This window comes from Pogoniulus pusillus, chromosome 26 (genome assembly GCF_015220805.1).
Source record: "Pogoniulus pusillus isolate bPogPus1 chromosome 26, bPogPus1.pri, whole genome shotgun sequence".
NCBI classification, from domain to species: Eukaryota; Metazoa; Chordata; class Aves; order Piciformes; family Lybiidae; genus Pogoniulus; species Pogoniulus pusillus.
The window spans coordinates 8,451,636-8,473,839 of NC_087289.1; the positions used below are offsets into that span (position 1 = coordinate 8,451,636).

The window sequence follows — 22,204 nt, forward strand, 5'->3', positions numbered from 1 at the left end:
ATGAAATTACCTTTGCATGTAAGACCGCAGCAAGGTGATTCCCAGGAGGAAGTACATCATGATAGAGCACACCATCATGGCCAGCCCAAGGAGTATGGCCCGGTCTTCTCCAGCTTTGAGGGCTGTGACTGTTTTCCTTTTGTCCAGTAGATCATGATCCCTGATTTTTTGGTAAATATTTCTGAGGTTGAAAACAATACATTTTTATGTGAACTTCATACTTCATCAATGGAGCCTCTACAGGGTGAGTAGTTCCACCTCCATACCTATCTCGCAGGAGAGAAAGGCTTTAAGGGTCCTCAGGTGTCCTTTTTCATCGGATTCACTCTGACCTGGTGGAAACTTATTTATCTCCAAAATGAGTTAAAGACATTTCTGAAAAGGTAAAAACCTCTTACAGCAAATATAAAGATTAGACACTTGTGCCAGCTCAGTAAATCCTTCTTTGGTACCGCTTCATTGGCTTAGTTGAACTATACCGTAGGTGAATTTGACCTGTTGATGCCATCTTAGGCCACTAGAATTTGTTTAGGTATAGAGGTGTATTTTCTTCAGCTGTATATGGTAACAGGTCTTATGTTGCCATATGTAGAAAGTAGCCTGAAGAAAATTGCCACTAAAACTATCTGAAAGGACCACATTGGGTTTTTTGATTCCCTACAGGCTAATGGCTTGGGTAACTTTCCACTCTGAGTGCAACTCAAAGCTCACAGAACACTGTGGGGATTTTGCAATTGATTTCTGTGGGGTTTTTTGATTGGGGGCTTATTTACTTTATTTATAAAATAGCTTTCTGGAAGCTCAGTTACTCATTACAATGAAAACCCTTGCAGAAAACTATCCACCAGAGCTGTTTGTTCTGGGATTAAAATAAGAGAGAGAAGATACAGCAAACCATTCCCCCTTCAGCAGAGAGTCCTTTGCATTTTCTAACCATAAGTCCTTCTTTCATCTCCAAGCCTTTGATGATTCAATGGGTCATGAGGACACAATGGTGAAGAAGGAAATATTTGAGTACATTTCAAACACACTCAAACTTTGTGGGTTTAAAATGTACTTACAGACCTGAGGCTGGTCAAAATCTCCTGTGTTTTCTGTTACGGTTCTTTTGAATCATCCAGGCAGCACCCGAAGCATGTGAACCGCACACCTCTGAGCCCTGGCACCACCAAAACATGGACATAGTAGTACACGTGGGAGAAGTTCCTCTTCTACTGTCTGCAAAATGGCAGGTGAGCAACATCAACATCACTTTGGGCTCCAGCAAACCCACCACTCATTTAAGCTGAAACCATCAAGTTTCACGCAACTTTGGGAGAAAGCAGCGTGTCAGACCAACTATATGACTTACAGTCACTAAGAGGGGTAAAGAAACAGAGTAAAGACAGGTGTAAAATCATACATAGACACAGCAGGTTTAATGACCAACTCCCTGAAACTGGAATCGAATTGGTATTTAGACAAGGAGTCATAGTCAGGAAAAGCAGATATGGTTTGGGATTGTAAAGCACAAACCCTGCTTAGATGATATTGCAGTCAATAGACTCCCATACCTAAGACCCTTTGAGGTTTCTTCATCCAACTGCAATTTACATCTTTAGCTGTCCATAGTTTCTCTTCAAAAGCATCCTTTAAAGCTTGTCAATGTTTTCCTAGTTGGAAATGAAATGGTAATTCAGCCTGTCAAAATTTTCCTCTGGTGCTGGGGAGAAAGCATATATTGTGAACTGGCAGCTGCAATTGCCTTCCAAGAAGTAATGGAAGAGTAATAATCTAATGCTACTTTTCTATTATTATTTATCAAACTGTACTTAACTCTGAGGGCTGCTATTACCATTTGCATTGCTCCCAAATGGAAGCAGGCAGGAAGGCAGAGATTGTCAAGCAGTTCCAGCACATTAACCAATCACACAGCATAACTTATGTCAGTGTGTGGACATAAAAAAGGCACAGTGCGATCGCTCACTAATGTCACCGGCGCAGCTAGGACATAAAAGAGGTACAAATGGACAATTCAAAAACAAATAGCTAATTGAGAGCGGTTACAAATACTTCCTGCCTGGCCTTGAGCCAAGAAATGTCCAATGAGAGTTTGGTTTTATTTTTTCCCTGGAGGGACTGAAGGGTAAGTTGTAGAAATGATCTATCTGGCAGGAGAGCGGCAAAGGGGACGGTGTGCGGTGACTGCCTGCCAGGCAGGTCTCCCATGCTCGCCTGCCGCAGTAAGTCAAGCTACATGAAGCTCTTCCTCGGGGGTCACGCTTGCAGCTCTTTGGCAAATATCTGTTATCCAAAGACACGAGCAACAGCAGAGTGGGGTCCTGCTGCACCTTACTGAGGGCTGTTCTCCCTTGAATCCCTGCCAGCAGTCACTCCGGTGAGAGGCGTCGAGGCATGCGGCGGGTGGCACGTGCCAGCTGGTGACGCGCTGCTCCTGAGGCAGCCTGGGAGGCATACTGAGCAGCTGTCCCTCCTTCTTCACCCTGCTTCTGCCTGTGCTGGGGAGGTGCCAGTTTTCTCAGTATGGTCCTACGAACATCTGCTACTACTGGACTTCACAGGTTTGGCCCTGAAAGCCCTGGTCTGGGGAGACACAATACATTGTGCAGGTTATTTTGCCACCAGCAGAGCAGGCTCAGCATCTCCTTAGCTGGCAGCGGTGGCCTGCATCCGTGTGTGTCCTGCTTCATGGGGGGTGTGTGTGTGTGTGTGTGTGTGTATGTATGAACTTTTGGCACAGCCTGGGGATCTCTTTCTGCTTGCTGAGCTGGAAGTGTGCCGTGCTTAGCTGGCAGTTTTGGATAGCAGGCTGCACAGCCACAATTAGCTGACTTCTGCAGTGTGTTTCAGTACAGATCACTGCACCTCAGACACTAGTCACCTAGGCGACCCCATCTCATACTTGTGATTGCCTGTGATAACCTCCTAAATATGGCACTGAGGGAGACTACCTGGTTTTAAAGGTCTCTGCTGTCAGAATATGGGGTCTCTCTGCTCTGTGCAAAGACATTTAAAAGGACAGAAGGTTTTTCTCCCCTTGATGACTTCCAGACTGATGTTCTTCCCTGCTAAATCTCCGTGTTCCTTTTGTCAAATTGCACTTAGGATGTGGGCTGGCTGCTTCACTTGGGCTCAGCCCAGAGAGGAACTCTCAGCTGAGACCATTTCTGCTGGGGACAGAGCAGAGATTTCCCTCTCTCTCTCTGTGTAACAGCTGTGCTGGGATCCTTCTGCAACATGGTCAGCAGCTTCTTATGTGATCTCCAGAGGGAGGCTTAAGGAGGACCTGTGTGATGAAATTAGGTAGCCCAGCTATATTTACCTGAACATGAAACAGTCAAGGAGAGTTGCAATGCTGGTCTGAGCTTACTGGCCTTAGTAAAGAGGTTTTGTGTCTTCTGTAGAGTTGTTGCTAATGGTTGCAGCCAAGACTTTTACTTGCCATCACGAGGTACATGACCTTTTAGATCTTGGCTGTGTGAAGGACAAGGTACACCAAATTGTTCTGTCCTCTGCTGGCACAGGACTGCTCTGCAGCTCTAGGATGTGATTAACTTATTGGCATGTGTTAGGAATGGTTCTGTATGAAAACAGTTTGCAGCTGGGCACTGCTGCATAGAGCAGGAAAGGCTAAAGTAATGTTTTTTGTTCTGACCCAGCACAACCATTCTCATTTAGCTCCAAAATGAATTAATGTAGGAGCTGTGTAAAGGGGGCACTCTCCCTCACTGGAAATCAAGAATAACCAGGCACCTGAAATAATTTTTATTTGTTTGTTTCAGAAATAGACACAAATTACCTCCCCTGAAATTCCTCCCTTTGCAAAGGAACCGTGCTGAGGTGGTGCTGAGGGAGATGTTGCCTCCTCCAGCGATGCACGGTCGTGGGGCTTGTCAGATGGGGATACCTGCCTGCCTGAATTATTCAGAGTGACTTTGAAATCACATTCACTTCTCTGATATCACAGTTGTTATGCAGATGCCACTCATATTGCCTTCTGATGAGGTGTTTACTGATATCAGAGATCCTTGAATGCAAGAGTCAGAAAATGCTCCTGTATCTTACCCACAGAATTCCCAATGCTCAGGGACCTTTCTGCTCAGAAGCCAATTTCTTTACCTTTCTCTTTATGGTGTTCATTTGGCTGCCTCAGAGCTATGGCAACAGGAGATCTCTCTGCAACTCTCACAAATGTCTCAGTGATGGCTGTAGAAGGATTCTTACTGATATGAACAGATTTTGTTCACTCAGTTCCTTCCCTCTTTCCCACCAAACTGGACCAAGCTGAACCAAATAAAACAGAGCCTTGGCTTTCCATGCTTACAATGTTGTGGAAAGCCTAACATATGGTTGAGAAAGAATGAAGACCTGACTAATTTTCAAAGCAGTGGCAGTTGGGCAACAGTGGATGTCTAAAACAACAACAATAAATACACATTTTGGGCTTGATCCTGCAAAAAGATGCCTGAGGAATACCTTTCACCCAGGAGGAGGTGATTCCCCAACAGCAAATAAAGTAACCTATTGCTCACAGCATGTGTTAGGTGACAAGTTCACTGCTCTACATGACAATCTTCCTGTCTGAAGTTTAAAGAACAAGAATATCTAAGAAAAGGGGACTTTAGGGGAAATAGTTTCTCTAAAATGCATTGCCTGTTTGATATAGTGATGCTGCTGGTGCCCTTACATGTGTTAAAATCACTGCCAGACACTGCCAGATGAGTTTCCCCCACCAGCAACTCTTGCTCTGTGTTCACAGCTCTCTTTTACAGCCTTAAGGCTGTGGTCAGCACTCTCCTATTCCCTTTCTCTCTTCCTCACTTTCCCTCCTGCGTTTTATTAATCACTCACAGGATATGAACTGTTCCTTCTGTACAACTCTAGAGGACCACTTGGGAAATAAACCCACCTGAAGGCTTGAAAAGACACCTGAGATCCCCACGGCCGATGTGTAAGTATAGAGATACTGCTCCTTACCTCTCTATTTCTGCAGGCAGGCAGAGGCAAGCTCAGCCCAAGGTTTAAGGTGACCAGACACTGGCGAGCCCTGTTTAGCACAGCATGTAGCCCAAGTTAATAAGTCCCACTGCACGACACGGTGTGAGTCGAAGGCCATGCTAATCAGGAGCACGTGGCTTACAGTGTGTGGGTAGATACCTCCTCCAAGTGTCTAACCTTGGCCCATCTTGGCCGTGACAGTGATGTAATGCAGAAGAACATTAGCCTGGGGAAAATCCAATTAAAGAGGAGACTTGCAGAAGTACATGAGGCAGTTAGATAGCCAGCTCCAGCCTAAAGTCCATGGAAACCCACTTCCAAGCTGCCCTTTGTGGCTTCAAAATTATCTGGGGTTGGATTATGAAGAGTCAAACACCCAGGCAGCTTTTGCAGAACAGTTGAGCAAATGGGCCAGGTCTCCAAAGAAACTCAGTGTCCTGGGGGCATCCCTACTGCCTCAACTCCTGAGCATGGTTTCTCAAGCAGATGCAGGCAGTAATGTCTCATTAGAATAACTGAAGAGTGTGCTTTGCTAATTGGCACTGTAGATACATTGACCTCCGGTTTTGTTTCACCCGAGTCTGAGTTCTTGTGATTACATTTAGTAGTGGCTGCAAGGGGAACTGAAGGAGAGGAGGCAAGGCAGGGATAGGGGGAAAAGAAAGAGAAGAAAGGGGAATGTGTCCAGTTGTGACAAGACAATCTGTCCAGCAACTCCCACTACAAAGGAGAGAGGTTTTGGAAGGATGAGTCTGAGCATTACAATGAATTGTTCTTTCATCAGTGATATTTAAATTCTTTCATTCACGACTGAGTGCTGTCTTTGTCTGTGGACTTAAAACATCTCTTTCCCTTTCCTTCTCTTTTGTGTAATTCTCTGCTCCTCTGGGAGACCCAGTAACTCTCATTTATTCCTCTGTCTCCTTCACTCTATTCCCTCCAGCAGCATCACTTAAGTGGGCTGGTGAGTTACCAGTTCACTTCCAAGCTGCTTGGCATCTGGCAGCTATTGTGCAGTGTATTGCACTTGCTCTCCTCCTCTCACATGCAGGCATATAAACAGAACCTGTCTCTGACAGCTGGGTACATCATCCAGAAGTGTAAGATCTATGCAGGGCTGTGGCAGAGGAGACACCGTGCAGAGGGGGGTGCGTAAGCCATGAGGGACAATGGCTGGAAGCAGGAGACCTGCCAAAGGCATAAAGGCTTCGCAGGGATTGTAGCTGAAACTGGAAACCTGGGACTCAGGATTAGTGTGCTTTCAAACGTGTAGCAGGTGTGCTGACCTCAGAGGTAATCATGGTGTGCTGTTGACGTCCTGGGAACAAGGAAGACTTTGGCTCTGGCATTGTCCCTCCACTTTGTTTTTTTTTGGCACTCTGTTTTGGCCTAATGGCCCTGACACTTATCAGCTGGTGCTGTTATCAGTAGACCCCAGGGTAAAAGGCAAGGGGTGGACACTCTTTGTATCCCTTCTGCTTCTCTAGTGGCACCACTGAAGAGAGGCTACAGGCCACACTCCTAAAGATTCAGACCCGTGAGAGACAACGAGCAGAGGTGTCATTTACCTTTTCTCATCATGTCTGTAAGATGTAGAGCTCCGGCCACTGGTCCAAATAAACATTTTAGAGGACTGCCCAGTGTTGGCTTTGCTCGCTGCAGTGGGACGATGGAAGGACCTGGGGGAAGAGGGATAACTTCTGTCACAGCCCATCCAACGTGGCAGACCACATTGCATCCAGTGAGCCGAATCCCCTGTGGCCGTGCCCAGTGTGCTCTGAAGATGGACAATTGAGTAATTCAAGGTGAGATGTAAAATAATGGGGATGACAGAGCAGCAAGTGGGAATGAAGGATAAATCTCATCAGCCCCACTTGTGCCATGTGACACTGGCTTCTCAGGTTGAACTGTGCTCCATACTGGAAGGGACTTGCATTAGGGACAAGAAACCATTGGTAATTTAAGGCAGTGCAACAGCTGCATCCAGTGGTCTCATGGCATTGCTTTTGAGGGACAAAGTGGCTATCGTTTCAGCACATACACATTCATCACAGGGTTTTTGGTGGTGTTGCAGCACTCAGTAAAGTGAGGCTCTCAAGGAAGGGTATCTGAATGAGACTGAAAGATGAGATGCAAATGCAGCATTTTGTGGAAATGTAACTACTGTGAAGAAGTCTTTCCCCACAGAGAAATTACTGTCCCAAGGCCACTTGGCCAGACCACTTGAATTACTGCCCAAGGGCTTCTTTGCTCGCAGCAGGATATGAGACCTGCTGCCTGCTCTCTGACCCTCAGGGTCTTTTGAAAAGGGGGACAGTCTGAGAGGTTTGGTTTTGAGGGCTGAATTTGAACCCTGTACTTCAGTTAGATCTAATAGATTTGGAAATACAGAGCTGAAAGGATCTCAAGAAGTGTTGCTGCTTTTTTGCCCCATTCCAAGGCACATTCCCAGTGTCAATGTAACTCCTAGCAGATTTTGGTTACCCTAGATGGCCTGCATGTGAACAATCATCTTTCCAGCTGGTAACTTCATTGTCAGACTGGAAGCACAGACAAAACTGGACCCACTAGTGGGGCTACAGCTCCCATCATAGACCCTCCTTATTCAATCCTGCGTTTAGTGAGCCTCAGCTAAGACCTTGATCTCTGAGACTTGGACTCCTTGTGGTGAGGGCTGTATTTTGCCCTATTTCATGGCACAGCATTTTGTGCTTTTCTTGCCTTCAGGAAAAGGCTTAAGAAAAAAAACCCCAACATTTCAGATACCAAATATATTAATGCTGTGGTTTTTCATGCACTGGGGGCCATTTTGTAGCTCACTGAAGAATAAACTTGAGTGTTGATGCTGCCAGCAGAGAAGGCCCATCAGTTCCTCAGTGCTCCTCATTTGGAAAAGTCTGTAATGTCACTGTCTACATAATCATGCAAAGAGCTAATTTCAATATTTGCATAGTGGTGAACCTGGGAGAATACTTCAATCCTGCAGAGATGGCTGCAGGGGAATACTGAAATGGACAGGAGCCAAAAGCCATCTGCATGCAGACAGGATGATGAGTGCCAAATGGCTGGGCTCTCCATATGGAGTCAGCCCAGAACCCCTCCACAGGGTCTGTAACTCAGACCCAGGACAAACTCATGCCCTGGTTGGGCAGCTGGCTGGGCAGACTGGGCAAACTGCTGACTGGGATTCTGCTTCCATGCTCAGAGATCATAGAATCAGTCAGGGCTGCAAGGGACCACAAGGATCAGCCAGTTCCAACTCCCCTGCCATGCCCAGGGACACTCTACCCTAGAGCCAGGCTTACCAGAGCCCCATCCAGCCTTAACTTAAACACCTCCAGGGATGGGGCCTCAACCACCTCCCTGGGCAACCCATTCCAGGCTCTCACCACTCTCATGCTGAACAACTCCCTCCTCACATCCAGCCTGAACCTACCCATCTCCAGCTTTGCTCCATTCCCCCCAGTCCTGTCACTCCCTGATATCCTGAAAAGTCCTTCTCCAGCTTTTTTGTAGGCCCCCCCTCAGATACAATAAAGTCACCTGGGAGCCTCCTCTTCTCCAGACTGCACAGCCCCAACTCTTTCAGCCTGTCCTCATAGCAGAGCTTCTCCAGCCCTCTGAGCACCCCAGTGGCCCTTCTCTGGACATGCTCCAGCATCTCCACATCCTTTATGTAATGGGGGCTCCAGAACTGGACACAGTACTCCAGGTGGGGTCTCACCAGAGTGGAGTAGAGAGGGAGAATCACCTCCTGGCCCTGCTGGCCACACTTCTCCTGATGCAGCCCAGGCTCTGGCTGGCCCTCCTGGCTGCAAGTGCACACTGCTGGCTCATACTGAGCTTCTCATCCACCAGCATCCCCAAGTCCCTCTCCTCAGGGCTGCTCTCCATCCACTCACTGCCCAGCTTGGATTTGTGCTTGGGCTTGCCTCAACCCAGATGCAAGACCTTGCATTTGGTGGCCTGGGACTGGGACTAGCAGGCACATTGCCTGGGTAAAAGATGGAAATATTTGAGGAAGCTTTTTTGCTGCATTCACAGCGAATTAGTCAAGGTGGTGCTCCAAAAGAAGAGAGGTAGGGGGACAGGGTTGTCCCTCAGCCCTTTCTGTGGCTCTGTGGTCATCACTGCAGCTCTGAGAGCCAAAAAAATAAAAGAAAGAGGACTGAAAAAAAGACTCTTTTCTTTCTCTACCACAACTGTAGTTAAGTACTGGTAATAAACAATAGGGCAAGGCTCTTCCTCCCTGAAATAACTGTTTAGAAAGTGAAACAGCATCTGCCAGGGGCTAATCAATATAGCCATTGACAAAGTGTTGGTGTAGTGATGTTGGCCAGAAATCTGGGTTGCAGGACCTTGATTCTAATCCTCACTCTGGTAGGTGAGGTTGCACCTGCACTAGCTCAGACAGTGCAACTGTGACCACTCAGCCTGCACCAAACAACCTGGTGTTTCTGCATTGGGCAATGCAGGAGGGCTCAGAACAACTACCCTGAGTATTGGGCTGAAAGCTGCCCCAGACTGAGTCCCTTAAAAGTGGAAAATACAATTTTGCAGTTGCCACTACACCCTCTAGGATGTCACCCAGGACAGCTTGGCTGCTCATGCTGCCATAGCCCGAGCGGTCCCAGAGCCAGCAGGACATAGTGCTGAATGCTATTAGAGAGTCTGTTCTTAATTAAGCAAAACTTAGGCTCACATTAGAGGTGATCAGCAGCTTCTGCCACCTGTCTGAGAACACAGGGACACCTGCACAGGACTGCCTGAGTGAGGAGGTAGATTTACAACCCCCAGAGCAAATTGCAGGAGCACCACTGGGTTGAGAGTTGGATGAGAGGAGTCTATCCCACTGAGTCTATACCAGAGAAAGAAGAGGGCTGTCCCTTTCCTCAGCAAAAAGAAAGTGATTTCAGACTCTCTTATAGTGCCAGTGCCCTGGAGGACTCCATATGTGATAGCATTTTGCCTGCTTCATTAGTTGGGCAATGCAAGCTTACCCATCACTATTGAACACACAATTGCACACCAAATTTTGTGTAAAATCCTAGCACTGATGACATCACAGCAGCCACTCCTGAGGTCAGATGTAAGCAGCTAAAGGGATGCTTTAGCTGAGTGTTAGCTGTAAAGTAAGAGCCTTTTGCAGAACAGTGACAATACAAACTCCCTGAGACTCTGAAGGCCTTTGGAGGACTTGTGACCTGGAATAGTTACAGCCTACAAGATCATGTCCCGTTCCACTGGGTCAATTAGCAAACTTCCATGCCTTTTTCCTTCCCTGAGTTAATTCCCAAGCTGGACTGTGGACCCTGCTCCTTCCCTGTCTGAGTAAACAAGCAGCAGTGTATTGTTTTGCCCATTATCTCTGAGTCAGCTGCTGGCAATGTATTTATACCACGCACCATGCAATCAGCCTGCGAAACTCAGTACTGCAGGGTGTCAGGCTGGCAGTTAAAGGGGGCTGTGGCATTGCTTAGAGCACCTAAAGTCATGACAATGTCTGTTAAAAATGGTTTAGAAGAGGAGCTGTAAGCTGCTGTCGACCATCAGGAGCAGCAAACTGCTGTACTTGATGTGACTTCTGCTAGAGTCAGGACACTGGGTCAGACTCTGGCTTTGCTGCTCACCTTTGACTGAACGTTGCTGTCTCCATTATTGTGGCATCAAATCAGATGCTTCTTGGCACTTGCCACGGAGACAGGCAAGGAGGCAATGCTTTGGTTTCTAAGAGCACAACTAGATCTTTATGTTTGGGTCTATCCACAATAAATGCACAATGTTTAAGAGAGAAACACAGAGCAAAGAGTGTACAGACTCCTAAAAACCTGTGTACATCTGTGTGCAGGGCACTTCATGGCTCTGTGCTGGCTGAGGAGCAGCTCTGGGGGCTCACCGTGCTGACACAGTAGGTGTGCCCACTGCTCACACACTCCTCCCATCTTCCCTTCTTCCACCCTCCTCTTGAACATTACCTTCTGGTGAATTTTATGAAACTCCTTAGAAAACCTGGCAAAGTTTCCACTTTTTCAGCCATTGCAGGATGAGGGCTTGAGATAGTTCTTACAAGATTAGAGCTACTCTGCCCTGTCCTAATGAGTGTCATCTCCATCAGCAACCACTTGAGAGAAGAATGAAGTGTGAAGAAAATATGCTGGGGCAACATTTGCATCAAATTGCTCCTAAAGAGGATGTAAGTCTGAGGCTGAATCTCAAAATCTCTTAGCTGGTACCTTAGGAACTACCTAATGTGCTCTCTTGTCCTCACTTTCACCCTGGACTGGCTGCTTTCTGTCCTCAAACTTTATGTCACAATTAGTACAAAATTTCCCTCCTCCCTCAGTCACCATATCTGTGCACAGACAAGGAAGGATGCTGCAGACCACATTTTCAGATGGTAAGCAGGGTTTTATATGTGTATTTGTAACTGCCTCTGTCTATGTTTACGTTATTCACAGGGTTTCTGAGACCTTGGAGAACCATTTATGGCACCAAACTAATGAGCTTTTCTCCCCTTACGGCATTTCATTTCCTGGGCAATGTGGCCAGTGTAAAAAAGAGAATCACTTGCATTAATTTTGCCTCATAAAAGATCCCCTGACTCATCAAAAGCCAACAAAGCAAACAATTACACCTGCAGATACAATCACTGACCTCCGAAGCTCTGTCTGAATAGACCTGCATCCTGCTCTGCCTATGTTGCCAAGCACTTTGCGTGCTTTATCCCAATATTTCACTACCAGAGGATTAATTTGAACCTTGAGGAAGTTCTCTGTGGGTCCTGAAGTTTTCCTGCTAGTCCAAGTGTTAACTTCTCCTTGTGCCAGCAGACAGAGATCCATCAGAGAGGAGACTCCAACTTGTCTGCGGCCATAGCAGAAGAGCAGCAAAGCGTGGACCAAGTGGAACAGCAATAAGCTAAGTCATGAGAGAAATTCATCTGCATTAGCAGAAGACAGTTACCACTTAAAGAACATTTACCACTCTGGCAGCAGTGAGAGTGAACTGCAGAGCAGCCACAGCAATATCAGGTGGTGCATTTGTGCCTCGTGACCGGGCTCTGCTGTACCGCGAGCTAACGGACACGGTGCAGGACAGAGGGACATAAATAACTGTTCTCGTTGGAGCATCTCAGGAGCTCTGCCTGTGTGGACTGACTAATCCAACTGGCAGATGACCTTGAACTTGGGGTTCCTCATTATGGCAAAGGGAAAATGGACAATAATGTACTGACAACAATTTAGGAAGACTGATGACTGATGAATGATGCTTCATTAGTAAATCCATTGCTATTTCTGGCCCTTCTCCTAAATCTCCCCAGAACTTAGAGCTGAGCTCTCTGTCTAGTTTTTGAGATGACTGAAGCAGACTCCCTGGACTCAGGATGATTTTGCTGAGCTCCTATGACACAGATGTGTCTAGCACACTGCATATCCAAGGGAGAAGGAGAACAAGGGCTGCTGAAGCTTAGCTTCGTGTGGAACACAGGATCACAGGATGTAAGGGGTTGGAAGGGACCCAAAGAGATCACTGAGTTCAACACTCCTGCCAGAGCAGGACCATACAATCTAGCTCAGGTCACAGAGAATGCACACAGATGGGCCTTGAAAGCCTTCAGAGAAGGAGACTCCACAGCCTCTCTGAGGTGCCTGTGCCAGTGCTCTGCGACCCTTACAGTAAAGAAGTCCTCATCACAAGCAGGAAAGTCCCAACTTCTCCTCTTTGGTGACCTCCTGGCCATCTGGGGGCAGCCTGACACCATGGCCTCAGCTTTCTGATATGTACAAGAGGTGTGTTAGTCCCATCACTGTGCCTGGCACAGGACACCCTCAGGCCATCTCCAGATAGGCGAGCACCTAGTGAAGCACCATCCTCATCTTTTGGTGCTGAGAAGTTTGCAATCCAAGCACGAGGCAATGCCTCTCTTGTCACATTGCAGTCACCAGGGATCAACATTTGTGAGGAGCAGCTGAGGATAATTTTCCCTTTTGCCTGTCAGGACTCTGCAAACATTTTTAGCTTTCTGTACTGAATTTGGATTTACGTCGCTGGTGACACATTGGACAAGCACTATATTCATCATCTCACCTGCTCTCTGGCTTCAGAGAAGGACACAACCTGCCTGAGGAACAGGCTAGCTTTGGGAGGGGGTGCAGCACTAGAGGGTACTGGGTCACTCTCCTGCAACATGCTCCTAGAGACCATTATGGGATGATTTGCTCTGACAAAGACCAGGTAGTATTACACTGATGAAGAAAGATCCTGTGTTGAGAAAGGAGTCAGTGCAAATGCTGCAGTGTCTCACTTGATGCTCTCCTTTAAATCTTAGCACAATGCTCTGTAATTGCAGAGGGATATATCACCTTGGGTGCTGCACTGCACCAGACAAGAGGTAAGGACCTGAACCAGGCTGGCTGGTTAGCAGCATATGGATGGCACTGAAGATGCTCTGTATCTCCCACCATTCCCAGTGGAAACAAAGAGAGGGGGAGAGGAGAGGAGAGGAGAGGAGAGGAGAGGAGAGGAGAGGAGAGGAGAGGAGAGGAGAGGAGAGGAGAGGAGAGGAGAGGAGAGGAGAGGAGAGGAGAGGAGAGGAGAGGAGAGGAGAGGAGAGGAGAGGAGAGGAGAGGAGAGGAGAGGAGAGGAGAGGAGAGGAGAGGAGAGGAGAGGAGAGGAGAGGAGAGGAGAGGAGAGGAGAGGAGAGGAGAGGAGAGGAGAGGAGAGGAGAGGAGAGGAGAGGAGAGGAGAGGAGAGGAGAGGAGAGGAGAGGAGAGGAGAGGAGAGGAGGCTCATTGCTGCATTGCTTCTCCACTCCCAGGGCTAGGAGGTATTTCCAGATGTAGCTCCATGTTGAAGTCAGACTCTTTGATGGTCATCAAGATGGAAGGGCCTTCTCCCCAGACAAGATATTACACAGAATCAGAGAACATTAGAGATTGGAAGGGACCTTGACAGATCAGGCAGTCCAGCCCCCTTGCCAGAGCAGGGTCACCTAGAGTAGGTCACACAGGAATGCAATTGGGAGGGTTTTGAACATCTTCAGAGGAGACTCCACAGCCTCTCTGGGCAGCCTCCTCCAGTATTCTAACACCCTCACAGTGGAAAATGTTTTTGTTATGTTTAGATGAAACTTCCTATGCTCCAGCTTGCAGCCATTGTCCCTTGTCCTATCAGTGCATATGACTGAGCAGAGCCTGGCTCCATCCTCCTGAACACTTGCCCTTCATGTATTTATAAACATGAATGAGGTCACCCTTCAGTCTTCTCTCCAAGCTAAAGAGACCCAGCTCTTTCAGTCTTCCCTCATAAGAAAGATGTTCCACTTGATGAGATCTTACAGGAGGATATTTTGGATACTGAAAAGTCTATTTTAAAGAATAATTGGTTGGGCAGTGAGAGCTGGACACCAGTGACTGCACTGAAGTGGCTTCTGACATGACTTACATGTCCCTGCACCACTGTCTTCTCAAGGCCCCGGGATATACACCCCAAACTGCTGCAACAGAGTGTCGGCACTGCCATTTTACAGGTGATGAATAAAAGCTTCTGAGACTTGCCCAGAATCTCCTAGCAAGTCTGTGGTGGATACAGTGGAGAACATAGCCAGAAAGATGGTGGACAACTACCTTCCATCCAGCAAGGAGTGAGAACAGCCAAGGCACATACAGATTCCCATGCCAGAGAGCAAAGGAAGAGTCTTCCTCTGAGGAAGTGCCAAATCCCATCCGTGGGGATGTCCCTTTCTGCTCCAGCTTTGTGCAGCTATGCCTCAGCTTTACAGCCCTCCAGAAAAGACCTGATCTGAGAAGTACATGACTTTTAAATATCCCTGAAGAGAGTGCTTCATTTCAGCAAAGCAGTGCTAAAACCCTGATGGTTTGTGGATGGGAACCCAGGGAGGGAAAGGATGATACATTGCTGGGGACAGAGAGGGCACCAGCAGTGCTTAAGGAAGGCACAAAGAAGCAGATCACATGAGTGATGTGGCTGGGGAGAGAGGTGAGGGCAGAGAGAGATAAACAGACTCAAGGCAGCACCCAGAGGAAAAGCACAAACGGGCAGGGCAGATAGGCAGGAGCAGTTTCTCTCCCACCTAATTCCTTGAGTGGGTCAATCATCTTTTATCTCCTCTGAGTCAGTTGCCATGCCATGGAGAGCACCAGCCAGAACAAAGCAAAGTCAGAGGCGAGCTAAAACTACTGCCCAGCGGGAAGTGAATGCTCTGGCACTATTTATTTTTGAGTCCACATTTGGATTAGCTGTAAAGAGCTGTGTGGATAAGCAAGTAGGCAATTACAGCTGGGACGTGCTGCTCGTGAATGGAAACAGCTCCAATCTGCTCAGGACATATTGAAATTCTAATTCAGTTAGATGCCTTTAGTTACAGCGCTCCTCGCAGACCGAAAGAGATGGGATTGAAAACTAAATACAACTCAGATGTTGCCTTTGCTCTGCCTTCTCTGCTCCCCTTTGCCCCCTCCTCTCTCCAGTTTTAGCTCTCGTTTGGCTTTATTCTCTGTGGCAAAATACAGCAGCCTGCGCTTAGTCTGCTTGTTCATTTTTGCCAGGATTTACCAGCCTGCAGCTTGCCTAATGCAGATGCTGCTAATGGGTGGGCAGTCAGCATGAATGCTAGGCTGCTGCTGAGGTTTCACATGTCACATCTTACTGAAGACCACGACCCAGAGGTGTCTGTTACTCCTGCAAAAGTGCAGGTGTGACACTGAGGTGCAGAGCAAGGAGGTGATTTGTGTAAGCTCTTCGCTGGCATCATCTCTGGTTCAGAACAGCGCTCAAGCCCACCAGCCTGTGCTGCTCCCACATCAAGCAGGTTAGCTTCCTTCTTTGCCTATTGGTGTAAAGCTGCCTTGCCATTGCAGGCAACTGCTTTTGCACTGGGTTGTCCAGCTAAGATAGGAAAAAATCTGATCCCAAATAACAGCCAGGAAAGAGGACTAGAAGTGACAGATGAGTCCTGCCAGTGTGACCAGGCAGTTCAAGAGAGTTAATTAACTACATGCTGGTTGAGTTTCCCTGGCTCTGGGCAGATCATAGAATCATAGAATGGTCTGGGTTGGAAGGGACCTCTGAAGGTCATCTAGTCCTATCCTTGATGTTATATTAAACCTTCTGGTGTATGTGGAGAACAGTTAGTTGAGATCTGAGACTGACAGAGGGGAGGGATGAGAGGAAGAGTGAGCTTGGGTCTCCAGCTGCTTGACAGCCGTGCTTCCTTTATGACCAGTCTTTTGGATCTGCTGGAAGAACTTGCAGAAGGATGTCTACAAAGAGGTTGTGAATAGTGCTGACCACATAAGCTCAGAAATATGATTATGATAAACACTGGAGAGAGATTAATATTCTCCCTCAAGATGCAGAAATAGCCTAATGGGAAAAGATGGATACAATATCTCTATCCCACTGGTATAACTGAGGCACAGAGCTGTGAAATAAGCACCTCTGTGGGAAAAGCAAACACCCAGTTAGGCTCTCATGAGCATCTTTCTTCTTTGTCTTACTTCAAAAGGCTAAATTTTGTGGCATAAACACTCTGTGGTGACTCCTCATCCCTTCAGAACACAGACTTCACCATCTGCACCCCTGCTAGTTGAATATGTTCAACTGTCACGCCACATTCACAAGAGGGAACTTTGTGCCCAAGTGATGTAGAAAAGCACTGGAAATGTGGGGTTTTTCTGATGCATAAATGTAACATAGTTTTCACAAAATGGAATATTGAAAGAAAAAAATGCAATCAGTGCAGTTCTGCAGAGGCAGCTACCTAATGCCTATTGAATCAAAGCTGTGAACAATGCACCTCTGAAGTCAAACACATGCTCTGTGCAGCGCTCTGCTTGCTTTGCTCTCTGCTAAGGATCTCCAAGGGATACAGCAGGGGCAAAACCCTGCTTCCTGATTGAAAAAAAAATGCAAAGTCCTAACTCCTGTAGGGAAGGTGCATGCCTTAGAGAACAGTTTCCAGCATAATAAGAAGGAAGCATTTCTAATGGATTAATTCATTGTTAGGGCGCAGACCAAATCCAGACTGGGAGAAAGTTAGAAATTAAGTGGGTTACAATAAAGCAAAGGATTAGAAAGACAAGAAACACAAGATAAAAGATAATAGCAATGTGCACATGCAAGAGAGAGTAGGAATGGCTGTGTATAGCAGAAAGGCACTAATGAAATCTACAGTAGTGGTATGAAGTAGGTGGGAAATCTGGCAGAGTCAGTGAGTCAAGTAACTACTGAGATGGGGCTGATGAGCAGGGCTTAGAACAGTGCTTCACCAGCCTGTTAGGTCAAAAATCAGTGTAAGCTCTAACTCACTTGCTTTGTGGATTAGTTCAGTGCATGGTACACTGGATAGTACAGGACCAGATTTAGCCTTCTTAAGAAACCAGTATTTTGAGAGCTCATAAATCTCTTTATAGATGTGTTCTTGTAATATACTTCTTAGCACAAATCAATTTTTTTCTTGAAAGCTGGGAAAAAAAGGATTGTGAGAAAGAACAAAAGCCAAGTTGCTATAAAAAGAGCAGTGTACATGTGGCCTTTATGCAGTTTTGAACCAACAAAGGGAACAAAATCCTTGCAGTCCTCTGAGGCCAGCAGAGCACTCTGAGCAGTGCAGGGGCCACGTCCATGAAACAGGAACCCAAGGTAGTTTTGTCTCATAACTGGTGTAGACATGAAAACAGTGGTAGCAGCAGGTACAGATGCTTCCATTCCTCATACAGCAATAATCCATATTAATTACAGCAAGCGTCCAGCTACGAACAATGTCACTGCAGTACTATTACTGTTGAAAAGTATTGAGTTTCCAGGGAGGTGAATGTCTTTTTCTCTCCCTAATCATGATTACTTGGCTTAGCACTTGTGCTAAGCTTTCATATAACCAAGATAAATGGATATTTCCAAAACCAGTGAGTTAACACTATGCATCACATTATGACTCTCTTCCCCTATTTCTTGCCTTGTGTGCTATTTTACTTGGCTGCTAAACACAAATAACAATAACAAGCAACAAAAACAACAAGGAGAAGGAGAAGAAGGAGGAGAAGAAGAAGGAGGAGGAGGAGGAGGAGGAGGAGGAGGAGGAGGAGGAGGAGGAGGAGGAGGAGGAGGAGGAGGAGGAAGAGGAGGAGGAGGAGAGGGAGAAGAAGGAGGAAAAGAAGGAGGAGAAGAAGAAGAAGGAGAAGGAGGAGGAAGAGGAGAAGAAGGAGGAGGAGAAGAAGAAGAGAAGGAGGAGGAGAAGAAGAAGAGAAGAAGAAGGAGAAGAAGAAGAAGGAGAAGAAGAAGGAGAAAAGGAAGAAGAAGGAGGAGGAGAAGAAGAGAAGAAGAAGAAGAAGGAGAAGAAGAGAAGAAGGAGAAGAATAAGGAGAAAAGGGAGAAGGAGGAGGAGAAGAAGGAGAAGAAGAAGAGAAGAATAAGGAGAAAAGGAAGAAGAAGGAGGAGAAGGAGAAGAATAAGGAGAAAAGGGAGAAGGAGGAGGAGAAGGTGAAGAAGAAGAGAAGAAGAAGGAGAAAAGGAAGAAGAAGGAGGAGAAGGAGAAGAAGAAGAGAAGAAGAAGAAGAAGAAGAAGGAGAATAAGGAGAAAAGGAAGAAGGAAAAGGAGGAGGAGAAGAAGAAGAACAACAACAACAACAACTGGATGTGTTGAGGCTGGACACGAGAAGGAAGTTCTTAACCATGAGAGTGGTGAGAGGCTGGAATGGGTTGCCCAGGGAGGTGGTTGAGGCTTCATCCCTGGAAGTGTTTAAGGCCAGGATGGAAGAGGCTCTGGCCAGCCTGCTCTAGGGTAGGGTGTCCCTGCCTGTGGCAAGGGGATTTGAACTAGATGATCCTTATGGCTCCTTCCAAATCTGACTGATTCTATGATAAAATGAAGGAGAAGGAGGAGAAGGAGAAAGGCAAGAAAGAGAAGGGGGAGAAGGAGCAGCTGTGCAGGATCCTATGTGGATTGAAGACCAATATCTAAATAAATCTGGTTTTGACCCATTTCTTAGTTCTCTTTTGTGTTAGCATTTTGGTAGCCTTTTCACTCAATCGACATAAGACAGCATTATTTTGCCCTGCAATTTCCCTTTCTCAAAACATCACTTCCCACACCACATTTTTGCAGGCTTCACCAGTCTATCTGACTAACATTTCATTGCTTTCTATTTGGAACCCCTATTTATCATGCAGGCTTATGTGCCAATATTGTAGGTTAACATTCAGAAGAGCAGATGGGGAATTAGAGGCAAAACTTCTGTCAGTGATAAGAAGACTTCCCGCTTCATTTCCCTCAGGGCACAGTGAATGTTTTCCTTTTCAACAGCGCTGGGCAAAAGTGCCTTAAGGAACTGGTGGCAGCAAAACCTTGTGCTGGCAACATACTGCCGTTGTCAGGAAGCTGGGAGAGAGTTTTGGTGGCTGGGCTGTTTGTGGGAAGTTATTTTGCGGTAGCTCCTGGAAGATACCTGTCGCGGTACAGAAGTTGAAGTGCAGAATTAGGCAGCAAGGATTGCCTTGCTGGCAAAGTCAGTGGGAGGTCTGGCACTGAAGTTTTTCTTACCCAGGTGGCTTCACTTGACCACATCACTCCCCAGAGGTCCATTTTTTTTATGACCTGGGAAGAATGCAGATCATAGAATCATAGAATCAGTCAGGGTTGGAAGGGACCACAAGGATCAGCTAGTTCCAACCCCCCTGCCATGCCAAGGACACCCTACCCTAGAGCAGGCCTGGCCACAGCCTCAGCCAGCCTGGCCTTAAATACCTCCAGGGATGAGACCTCAACCACCACCCTGGGCAACCCATTCTAGGCTCTCACCACTCTCATGCTGAACAACTTCCTCCTCACATCCAGTCTGAATCTCCCTAGTTCCAGCTTTGCTCCATTCCCCCCAGTCCTGTCACTCCCTGAGAGCCTAAGAAGTCTCTCCCCAGCTTTTTTGTAGGCCCCCTGCAGATTCTGGAATGCCACAATAAAGTCACCTCGGAGCCTCCTCTTCTCCAGACTGCACAGCCCCAACTCTTTCAGTCTGTCCTCACAGCAGAGCTGCTGCAGCCCCCTGAGCATCCTTGTGGCCCTGAAACAAGGGCACAGAGGCTGAAAACCAGAACACATTGGTTATGTCTCTATTCTCTGCTTCTTAGGGCAGTTTAATAACTGCCTGTTAATTTTCACCCTTTTTGCCGCTTTTACAAAAGCTTTCTCCACTTCTGCTCTCCTAAGAACCCCTGAGCCTTGCTAATCATGTGAATTACTTTCAAATCAAAAGGCAGAAAAGCTGTTTTCACATTGACCTTGAAATCTGGAAGGCCATTTCCACCTCCTGGGGGATACAGCGGGTGTGTGTCTCATTCTCTAGGCGCTCTATGGCACAGTTGGTGACTGACGAGGATGTTAAGTGTAACCAACAATATTTCTCATACTTAGATATCCTCAAGATCTTATCTGGCAACTAAAAGCTGTTTTTTGGTTTGTTTGGTTTTTTTTCAATTATTTTAGATCAATGTAAGCCAATATGCCTTGGGGAAAACTTGTTGAGGTACCACTTAACAGCAGGCAGGTGACCTGAGCTGGCCCCGTCGTTAACACTTGTGTGCCTGTTGCTGTAGTGAAGTGTGGTAGGTAAATAAAAGCTGGAAGTCTTCTTCCTAATGTGTCCAGAGGGCAATTCTCTACATTAATTTGAGAATAGTAATTCAATTCAGCCAGCAGTGTGCCCAGGTGTCCAAGAGAGCCAATGGCATCCTGGCCTGCATCAGGAACAGTGTGGCCAGCAGAACGATGGAGGTTATTCTTCCCTTGTGCTCAACACTGGTCAGGCCACACCTTGAATCCTGCGTCCAGTTCTGGGCTCCTCAATTCAAGAGAGATGTTGAGATACTGCAAAATGTCCACAGGAGGGTGACAAATCTGGTGAGGGGCCTGGAGCAGAGCCCTAGGAGGAGAGGCTGAGGGAGCTGGGGGTGTGCAGCCTGCAGAAGAGGAGGCTCAGGGCAGAGCTCATTGCTGTCTACAACTACCTGAAGGGAGGCTGTAGCCAGGTGGGGGTTGGTCTCTTCTCCCAGGCAACCAGCACCAGAAGAAGGGGACACAATCTCAAGTTGTGCCAGGAGAGGTCTAGGCTGGATGTTAGGAGGAAGTTGTTGCCAGAGAGAGTGGTTGGCATTGGAATGGGCTGCCCAGGGAGGTGGTGGAGGCACCATCCCCGGAGGTGTTGAAGAAAAGCCTGGCTGAGGCACTTAGTGCCATGGTCTGGTTGATTGGACAGGGCTGGGTGCTAGGTTGGACTGGATGATCTTGGAGGTCTCTTCCAACCTGGTTGATTCTATGACTGTATGAATTGCAGAAAATATTCTTAGGGGCTACTGTCCCATGGACTGCATTTCTGTTTGAGGTGTAACTTTCTCCATAACCTCCCCTCTCTTGGAAATGCTGTTGTGGTGCCACAGCTCAGCTTTTATAAATTCTTTTAAAGGTGATGTAGAAGCTCATTGAAGTCTATCATTTCAGTGTTCTTTGATATGTACTTCAGAAGGGATCAGGGACTCAATTCTCTTATTTACCTCAGCGAGGTCAGGAGCTGAATACAAAAGCAAGCAAAGGGTTAGGGAAACACCACAGAACCTGTGACCACCACAGCAAAGGCATTTCTTCAGTTTGCTGTGGTCCCTTGGGAAATCCTAACAGCTGGAATAATGCTGGATGTAATTGAAGAAACATTCCCCTTAAACTAGCAGGAGGTTCAGTATCTAAATTAAATCCCTGCTGAAAGCACGCTCAAAAACTGAAGTGTGACCTTCACGCCAACCGAGAAGAGATTTGCTGTAGCTGTAAAGGTTTAAAGAAATGATGTGGAACATTTTGCCCAATAGTAGGCTTTTGATTTCTTCCTACTGTTTTTATTTATTTTTTTCCATTTACCTTAATGGAAATTCAAGTCCAATATTCAGTCAAAGTCAACTATTTTATTGCCTCTCCACTCCAATGTCTGTCAGGTGCTTAGAACGTAACCCTAGGAGCACTGTGAGTAGAGGATATGCAAGTCCCTGGGAAAAAAAAAAAAACATTTTTGTGCTGCAGCCCAGGGAAGTGCCTCTTCTTTTTTTTTCCTTTGTCCTGGTGGAGTCATTTGCTATCAGAACATATTGCCAACAGAAGTGATCTACTATTGGTATCCTGCGGGTATCAGGAAATGTTGCTCCTGGA

The 22,204-nt window shown here is 46.8% G+C and overlaps 1 protein-coding gene across 6 annotated transcripts in view; it reads right to left on the reverse strand.

The window, feature by feature from the left end:
• Positions 1 to 22,204, reverse strand: part of KCNMB2 (potassium calcium-activated channel subfamily M regulatory beta subunit 2) — a 173,368-nt gene that overhangs the window by 12,726 nt on the left and 138,438 nt on the right. For 5 of the 6 annotated variants that reach the window (XM_064164817.1, XM_064164818.1, XM_064164819.1 and 2 more), the window contains 2 exons: positions 6,567 to 6,677; positions 11 to 181 (listed from right to left, as the gene is read on the reverse strand). In XM_064164817.1, coding sequence (XP_064020887.1) covers positions 11 to 181; positions 6,567 to 6,677 — 282 coding nt within the window. The remainder of the gene's footprint in view (positions 1 to 10; positions 182 to 6,566; positions 6,678 to 22,204) is intronic. The other variant, XM_064164815.1, reaches the window with a different exon arrangement.